The sequence below is a fragment of the Atta cephalotes genome (genome assembly GCF_000143395.1).
Source record: "Atta cephalotes unplaced genomic scaffold scaffold00001, whole genome shotgun sequence".
In the NCBI taxonomy this organism is placed as follows: domain Eukaryota; kingdom Metazoa; phylum Arthropoda; class Insecta; order Hymenoptera; family Formicidae; genus Atta; species Atta cephalotes.
This window is the reverse complement of record NW_012130065.1, coordinates 15166598-15176282: the sequence shown is the minus strand read 5'-3', so window position 1 is coordinate 15176282 and position 9685 is coordinate 15166598. Positions and strand designations below refer to the sequence as shown.

At 31.6% G+C, this 9685-nt stretch overlaps 1 protein-coding gene across 1 annotated transcript; it reads left to right on the top strand.

The window, feature by feature from the left end:
• The first annotated feature begins 1624 nt into the window (after positions 1-1624).
• LOC105617368 (double-stranded RNA-specific editase Adar) lies at positions 1625-9267 on the top strand. Its single transcript, XM_012198931.1, has 8 exons — positions 1625-1955; positions 5409-5482; positions 6599-6662; positions 7094-7903; positions 7995-8383; positions 8488-8782; positions 8863-9053; positions 9169-9267. The coding sequence occupies exons 1-8, from the start codon at positions 1625-1627 to the stop codon at positions 9265-9267; spliced, it is 2253 nt and encodes a 750-aa protein (XP_012054321.1).
• Positions 9268-9685: the final 418 nt, after the last annotated feature.

The window sequence follows — 9685 nt, the reverse complement described above, 5'->3', positions numbered from 1 at the left end:
AGGGCCTGACTAATCAGATTCTTTCAATCTTTTATCTAAATGTTTACATTTTTTTCTTTTTCTCATGTAAAAAAACAACGTGAGCAATAAGAATGTGCGTAAAAATGAGATAACGAAGACAGAAGGAAAGACATGAAATTTATCAATGTTTTGATGTTATCAAACAATAGCATCAAAAGTAAAATATTAATATCGATTATTATTAATTCCTTTCCAGAGATTTTAGAGAGTTTCTTTTAGAGATAAAATATAAATTAAAGCCTCATCTAACTTAGAATTTTATTTTCTTAAATTCTCACAGTGAAATTAAGGTTTGTTTTTTATTATTTTCAAAACTTTCTATCTCGCTTTCACCAATTATATGTATATATTTTTTTTGTACATTATTTCGTTTTAAATTAATATACAACAAGTGTAATTAATCTACAAAAAAACAGATTTTTAATTTCAAAATTACAAATAGTTTGACTAATCCTATGTATTTAAAATCTTTGTTATTGATGCCTAAGAGAGTATTCGAAATGTCATTCTATTTGAAATATTTTGAAATATTGGCCATTGAATATAAAATATATAATTATAATAAACGTAATTATTTTATCATAAAATTAACAAAAAGAAGAGCCTAAATTTTTTTGTTATTTTTTGTGATATTTAATTAAGTTTATAAATGATTTATTTACATTGAATGATTATATATAAAAGACGATGTTATAAATTTGTGAATAGCGTTTGCATGTAACTTTCTCTTTTTTCTTTTCAACTAATACTCTTGAACGATCTCGATCTTATTTTTAGTAAAATTTAACAAGGGAGTATCACAAAGCACACAGGTATAATATTTCGGAATGCAAAGGACTAGTATTGAAAATGTATGGGTATCTCTTTTGTGATAAATTGGTTATGCATTCTTTGTTCTTAAAATGAAATTTGGTGGGGAAAGAAAATTCTAGATCACATATCTATTTGGTGAAAGCAAAAAAGAAAAGTTCAAAGTCCAGTACAGAAGAACATGTATACAAAGGACAGGTTTTATAGTTTCACATATTTTGCAATTCAGTGCATTTAGAGCATTCAATGGATACAGTGCAAGTCTTACCCAAAAAAGATTTCTCATCGAAAGTTAATTTTCATTAAAGAAGAAGACACTGTAAATTTACTTCGTATCTTCTTGAACTTGTACACTCTTGAGACACGTAAGATCGGTACGTATATAGACTGCTATTGAAGCAAGCGTACTGTTTAGAAATAAAGGTGGATAAATATGTTTACATTGCTCTCGCACGAAACCCTTATCGCCTTCCCCAAACGATGCGTGATAGAATCTGCGCTTACACATAAACATCCAACAGTGAACGTGTCGATGAGAGAGGTCTCATTTGCCGTAACAGTAGTGACAAATTGATGTGATTTTTACTTTCCGGGTGTCGGGAATCGTATCAATTTGTCGTTATCGTTATCGTGCGAGCAATCATTTTTTTTAAATTAATTTAAGATAAACTTTACTGTTTCGCGACTGTTATCGTTAAGTGAAAACGCTTGTTCATATAATAATTTGTTGAGATATACGTTTCACCCCGCTCTACTACAGTTATTGTTTCCGGTTTTGAAACGTGTTTGTGAGATGAGTAAACTTGTAAAGAAGGATCTTTATGAAATTGTAATCATGGTAACACGCATAGTAGTGCAACGTTCGACGCGCCTCTACCACGTGTGTAACGTCACGTGGCGTGCGCGTTTACACCAACTCTCTCGCAAGGGCTTACTAAAGAAGTTAACACTCTTGATCAATCACTTGGATCTGAGAATGATCGTTAAGTGCTTCAATCGGAAACTCTTCGCTGATGACCCGGACATTCTCACCATCGGCTACAATGAGATCGTGCGACGTGGTGTGCGAGATACTGTTTACGTTGAAGCTATAGTGAAAAAATACGAAATATATATATTACATAGTAAGTGAGAGATTTTTCGTTAATAATATAATTAGTGTTCTAATTCTGGATATTATAATATCCAGAAGAGATATAATTGAGTGATATAAACGATGGATAAGAATAATTAAAAAAAAAGTCGAAATTTTTCGACTTTTACTAAATAAAGTGTATATGAAGTAAAATTGAATACAGTTAAACTTTAAATAATAAAGTAAATTTTTCAACTGAAAAATAAAAAAAATATTAAAAAAGTATAAAGAAAATAAAACAGAAAATATGTTGTGATATTTTAATCTAGAATTCTCGAATTTAGAATCTTTTTTCTTTTATTTTATTATATTAAAATTATTTAATTTAAACATTATTATTTTATAATAATAATTTTTGTTATGAAATAGAAACTTTCGTGTGTAGAAACGCAAAAATTAAAAAGCATTGAGTTCACAATCTCATATTGACATTAATTTTTCATTTGTATAGTTTAAAAAAATAGATAACAAAAATACTATTAATTGCGGTATTATAATGCTCTCTTAATTTTTAATACGATGTTGCGATTCGACGACTAGCGATTAAAGAAAGCAAAATAAGTTGATTAAATGAAAATTTTTTACAAATGAACGAATTTTCTAGAAGTAGCCTTTTCTAGAAGTCTTTCGAGACGTTACCCGGTGCCGTGCGTGCTATCTGTGCGTGAATAGGCAGAAGAAAGCAAACATCTTTTGTTGAGAACAATAGATAGATGTTCTTTGTTACTGCATGTTTCTCAATTAGGGTTCAAATGTATACAGAATATTTTCTCAGAATTTTGGAATTTTGTAATTCTTAACGGCTTTCTTAGCTTTGAAATTTTGTAATTCTTATCGATAATTCTTATCGGTAAATTCAATATCGGTATTGTTATATTATTATTCCGTAAATATTATATAAAAAGAAAAAAGCTGCACAAGGATAATAATGATATCAATATTATCGATTAAAAGTTAAAAAATCTTAGTGTAGATACATTCAAACGGACGCGAAGTCAAAAAAAGTATATTAAAAAGGTATAAAGAAAATTAAATAATAATAAATTATTAATTTCAAAAAATGTTTTGTGATATTTTAATCTAGAATTTAGAATTCTAGAATTCTTGCCAGATTAACCTTAGAGAAATTTAGTACTAGAAGAGTGGCATGCAGAATTCGAAACATTCGACGGATCAATGCAAATTTAGCGTCATGTCCGCTGCACGAGATGCTGCAAATAATATTTAATTTGTACGTCAAGGTACTGACTATAATTATTTATTTTGAACATTAAAAACATTGATTTAATATTTTTAATACTCAAAATAAATAATAATTTTCAATATTAAATTGGCCAAAATTCTGTAAGGGTAGATCAGACCTCTTCGAGCATATTGTGCAAATGTGATCGAGCCGAAATTGAATGGGCTTGGCTTTTAATGTTCGCAGGGTTTCATGCAGCGGACGTGATGCTAAATTTGCATTGGTTCGTCGAATGTTTCCAATATTAAATTGGCTAATATTAAATGACGAACAAGAATAATTTAAAAAATATCGAAATTTTGCTCGACTTTTGCTAAATATTCATAGAAAAGTGTATGGAATAAAATTGAATAGTTGAAGTTTAGTCGACTTAAATTTTTCAACTGAAAAATATAAAAAAATATTATAAAGAAAATGAAATATATAATATATTGTGTACTTATTTTATCTAAAATTTTAGAATTCTAGAATGTTCTTTTCTCTTTTATTTTATTTTGGATTTCTATAAGAAAAAAGATCAGACCTACTCTTTATATACCTAGAAAAAGATTTCTTCAATTCAAAGAAATGTTTCTTTGCTATATAATTAAAGAAAAAATTTCTTTGATTTGAATTATTTTTTTAAATCAAATAAATTTTTTTATTTAATTTCAATAAATAATATTCAATAAATAATATTCAAATCAAAGAAATGACATTTAAATCAAAGAAATTTTTTTTTAATTGTATAGAAATATTTCTTTGAATCGAAGAAATCTTTCTCTAGGTGTACATTATATGTTGCTCAAGTTGTATGTGAATGAATCGACCTTACACACAGAAAAATCATTCTATTATTACGAAAAGTAATTACTCAATTTATTTTCTTTCTCTTATTTTTCAATTATCTTTAACAAAAGAATATTTTCTTCGTAATAAGCTTAGAATATATTTATTATAAATTTTAGACGAACTCGTTAATATTCAAATTAAGAATTAATTTTCTTTTTTGAATATTATAAAGATATAAAAATAATTGAAAAAGCGATTTTATATAATAAGCAAATCGAGTTTGTTTTAATTAAATAATCTTGATTGAAGTATTAAATTTATTAAGATTAAAAATATATAATATTTTGAATAAATTTGTTTGTGATGAACTTACGATGAGAGTTTGCGGATACTTTTAAATACTTGAAATAAGTAATCATTATTTGCGTATAATATGTATTTTCTGTGTGTATAGCTTTTAACGGTCGCTGCATCTCGTGCAGCGGAAGTGACGCTAATTTGCATCGGCCCGTTAAATGAAGGGAGAGAAGAAAGTAGGAAATGCCAAGAAAAGCGATATACGTGTCACATCATATATATCACGTGCACGTAACCGATCACGAGGAATCGCCACGAGAGGGAGTCGAAAGCTATTCTATTTTCGCGATCGGATTTTGAAATTCTGAAGGCACGAATGGTTTTTTTCTTTTTCTTTTTTACGACACGAAGTACGACAATTATCTCATTTCGGAAAAAATATCTTAGAATTTCGAATTACTTTCCTTAATTTTTTCTTCCTCTTTCGCCCTCTTCTCAGATTTCCTCTCCCCGCTCCTGCGCACATTTGCGCTCGGTATAGACTCTAGAGTGCTCGCAGCGCTCGAAAAACGCCATTTATGCGGTCGACGTGAATAAGTGCCGACTCTCGTAGAGTAATCGTGTGTAAGAATCGCAATGATCGCACACATTTAGCAAGTATCCTTTTCAAAAGTTTTCGAAGTGTGCTTCAGTGTACGACAAAAAGTCATTCTCGGCGAAGCGAAGCGAGCGGAAGCGAAGCGTTTATGACGGCGTTTTCTCGACGGCGACAATACGGATATCGGCGGGGCCATCTCTCTGGGGGATCAGGTTAGGTCGATTATGCGAAAAAAAACGACAATGGCGCTGCGGATTTTCGGGATGCCAGAATAACCGACGCTGAGTGTTTATTCGTACTGACACGCGGTCGCACGTGCGAACGCACGATTCATCCGTCTGTATTTAACCCCGTGGTATCATTCTCTTCCCGAGTGAGAGACGGCATCATGTCGAACGGGCTGGCGTTGTTGAATAACAACCAACAATCGGCTCCGACAAGTACGAGATGGCTCTATTGATTTTCCCCGCGATGCACTTGTAATGTATACTTCCGTGTGTTTATATGCCTCACATTATTTTTCTCCTTTTCAGAATGCGGCGCGTCTATGACTCCTGCTAACGGTAATACACTGTCAGAGAACTCACCCAGCGGCCATGCGGCGCAGGTAAATCGAGACGAATTTAATAATTCCTAATATAAAGTGTGCCATCTTCTCACCTGTTAGTGAACACCTGACATTATTTCATTAGAAATATGAGAGAAAGCTGACTTAATAGATTTGATCAAAGTAGTCTGTGATATTTGGCTAAGTAGAAATTTTTATAGGCTTTAATTCCAATACATTCCTTCAAACAACTTTTTTTTTTATCAAAACTAAGAGAGTAAGGTGACTTAACAGATTTGATCAAAGTGGTCTGCATTAGCTGAGTAGAAATTTTTGTAGGATTTTGAATGTATTCGTTTAATTTTTTTTCATCAGAAATAAGAGAAAGTAGAAATTTTTGTAGACTGATTCGAATAGAAAATATCCAGATAACTTTTTTTTAACTTAGAGCAAGGTGAATTAAAAATATGTAGAATAGCATTTTTATCTCTAGTAAATATAAAAATGCTATTCTATACACATTTTTAAGTCGTCACACTTTACTCTAGTAAAAGTTTCTTTTTTATTTCTGATGAAACAATGCAAGGTATTGGCTCACTAATAGGTAAGAAGATACAATTTTATTAGAGATGATTTTAATTAATGTATAACAAAACAACATAAATCAAGTTAGCTGAAATCTGGTAATATTTAAGATAAAAATTTATGTACAGAGAGTATCTTGAAATAAAAAATGTTGTAAAAACACTTATCTATCAGTTATTAGTTTTTATATTTGTTAAATAAAGCATGAAATCAAATTAAAAAGAATGATATGTACTAGATTAGATAAATATTTACTTCTTGCCTTACAGTTATTTGGAAAAGAAATGTAAAAAAATTATTATTTTTTTAGAATAATGGAGTCACAAAAAGAATATCAGATATTTTCAAACCAGTAAATGCTATAATAAATATTTTAAATAAAATATTAAGAAAACATTATTTTGGATCAAATAGATCTAAACAGACTAACAGGCTTAAAAAATTGGAATGATATTAAAACTTTTAACAATAAAAAAATTGCAAGTTTCTTTTATGATTTCTCATACTGATAATGATAAGTCAAGTATTGCAGAGAGTTCAAGTAAAATAATCAGTATGATGTCACAGTTATTTTCATGCTTTATCTTGCAGATGGGGCATGGAAATTTACCCAAATCTCAAGTTCTTAAAAGATCTTCAGAAGTAGATTTAGAAGGTAGGTTTATATATGTATAATACACACATTATATATATGTGTGTGTGTGTGTGTGTGTGTGTGTGTGTGTGTGTGTGTGTGTGTGTGTGTGTGTGTGTGTGTGTGTGTGTGTATCAAAAATTTTATAAAAAAATTTAGAATATTCTACAGCCTTTGTTGTAAATATAAGTCATCTCCACAAATTAACGTAAATGTCCTATGTGTAATGAAAAATAAATTAGAGAACACAGTTTTTATTGAAAAATAATATTTTTATAACAATTTTAATATTTCATTAGTTCTTGTTTGCTTTTTATTGCCTTTTTCAGAAAAATAAAATTAATTGAAGGTGTTTTATATTTACGGCCAGGCTATGTGTCCCCGTTTGTACATTTAATGTTTAATATTTATTTGATAACACAGAAGTAATAAACTTTAATTTGTTTAATCAGATATTATCAGCGCTAAAAAGCGTCATAAAAATCCACAACCAAAAAACGCTGTATGCGCATTAAACGAGTTAAAAACTGGAGCTACATACAATGTTGTGGGACAAACTGGACCCACACACGCTCCAATATTCACGATTGCGGTACAAATTGATGGTCAGACTTACGAAGGAAAAGGACGCACCAAGAAGATGGCAAAGCATGCAGCCGCGGAACTTGCTTTACGAAACATTGTCCAGTTTAGAAATACACCTGAGGTTCACCAAGCTATCAATACTTGCCAGCCTGTTGTGCCTCTTGAGCCAGATTTTACGAGCGATGTGACTGAACGTGATAACCATCTTGTCAATGCATTTAAAACATTAACGCAGGAGCCAAAGAATACTAATAAGTTTTTAGATAAAGGTCCAGTGGCATTGATTAACGAATTATATCCGGGCGTTGTATATAACTGTATATCCGATAACGGAGAAAGTTATGCAAAGTTTACGATATCAGTAACAATTAATGGTGAGACATTCGAGGGAACGGGCCCAAGTAAAAAACTGGCAAAAGCCGCAGCTAGTAAAGCTGCTTTAGCAAAATTGCGAAATGTCCATAGTTCTTCGTTTTGTTTATCATATCCTGTTCGCATCAACTTTCCCTCTCCAGAAATGTCTTTACCGCAAATGCTAGCTGATCAAATTGGCAAGATGGTTAATCAGAAATTTAGTGAACTCATGGTAACCAAACCGCAACACGCACGACGTAAAGTTTTGGCTGGTGTTGTAATAACGAAAGGGCAAGATGCAGAATTGATATGTGTTGCCACCGGTAAGATATAAATTTATTTTATTTCTATAATATTTAAACAAAAATCTTGGACAATAAAACATTTATTAAAATTATTTTTTTTTTGTAAAAGGTACGAAATGCATCTCAGGCGAGCATTTAAGTCGAAGCGGTAGTGGTATAAATGATTGTCATGCGGAAGTAATAGCACGACGATGTCTTTGTGAATATCTTTACAATCAACTAGACTTGCACATTGGAAATGAAAACAATGCTGACTCTATTCTCGAGCCAACTAAAAAAGGATTCAAATTGAAGCAAGGCATTCGATTTCATTTATATATAAATACCGCCCCTTGTGGCGATGCGAGAATTTTCTCACCTCACGAAGAGAACGATGCCATAGACAAGCATCCCAATAGACGAGCTAGAGGTCAATTACGTACGAAGATAGAATCTGGTGAAGGGACTATTCCTGTGAAGAGTAATGAGGGTATTCAAACCTGGGATGGTGTAATCGCAGTATGTATTATTTGTGTTAGAGGCAATCATACATTGCAGAATATTGAAAAAAAAATACTCAGATTGCTTTTTATCGATGTTTTATTTTAAAATCTAATTTAAAGGGTACAAGACTGCTGACAATGTCGTGTTCGGACAAAATAGCTCGGTGGAACGTACTTGGTGTGCAAGGTGCACTCTTAAGCCACTTCATCGAGCCAATTTACTTCCACAGCATTGTCCTTGGCAGTCTCTTAAATCCAAGTCATATGTACAGAGCGATATGCGGTCGCATTGAGAATACTATTCAGGGTTTACCACCGCCATATAGACTTAATAAACCTTTAATGAGTCTAATTACATCTAATGAGATCAGACAACCTGGAAAAGCGCCTAATTACAGTGTCAATTGGACACTTGGTTTGTACATATTCGTAATCTCTCATAGAAAGAAATATGTAAAATAATTTAACGAATATATATATTTTTTATCACCTCAGGACAAAACGAAGCCGAAGTCCTAAGTTGCACAACTGGCAAAGATGAGGTGGGGAAACCTTCTAGGTTATGTAAACAAGCATTCTTCAAGCGGTTCTTTAATCTCTTACGTAATCTTCCGACCATAGACAATGTTGACGAAGAAGGTTGTCGCCTGTATTTGGATGCAAAATCTTTAGCACAAGATTATTCCGTAAGTAATTATATCTTTGATATTAATAACAATACATAACAATTTGTATGAAATATTGTTTGTTATACTTTATATTTCATGCACCGTTATGTAGCATATCTTTTTTCTGGAATAGCTTGCCAAGACTCAATTGAAGGATGCTTTCACGAAAGCACAGCTTGGAACTTGGGTGAAAAAGCCGCAAGAACAGGACGAGTTCTATGTCGATATCTGACTAAATCAGAGTAACAGTAGTATAACAAAAAATGCAAAAAGTCCACTTGTCGGATACGTAGTTCCTAGTGCAAAATAGATCGCTCGTTCGGCGTGTCATGATATGGCAGAATTTGGTATCAGTAAAGCATAAATCGTAGGATCTCGTGCATGTGTTCTTTTGCGCCCTATGATCTCGATATATTTACCGTGTTCAGAATGTATTACGAATTATTGATAATTATTAATAATTTCGTTATGTACGGTGTAGTCGATAGGAAGATTTGCATCAAAACTTGCATTATTTTGACTTATTAATAGCAATAAATTGTTGACAAAAAGTCGATTCAGCACATATCTATGCGGAATTTCGTAATATTAGCATAACTTACAACATTGCTTCTCATCACTTTTCTAATTTTGCTGCACTATATGAGACA

Coding starts and splice junctions, on each gene's coding strand:
- LOC105617368 (XM_012198931.1), top strand. CDS start 1,625: ATGAGTAAACTTGTAAAGAAGGATCTTTATGAAATTGTAATCATGGTA. Junction 1,956..5,408: donor CGAAATATATATATTACATA/GTAAGTGAGAGA, acceptor TCTCCTTTTCAG/AATGCGGCGCGTCTATGACT. Junction 8,384..8,487: donor CCTGGGATGGTGTAATCGCA/GTATGTATTATT, acceptor TCTAATTTAAAG/GGTACAAGACTGCTGACAAT.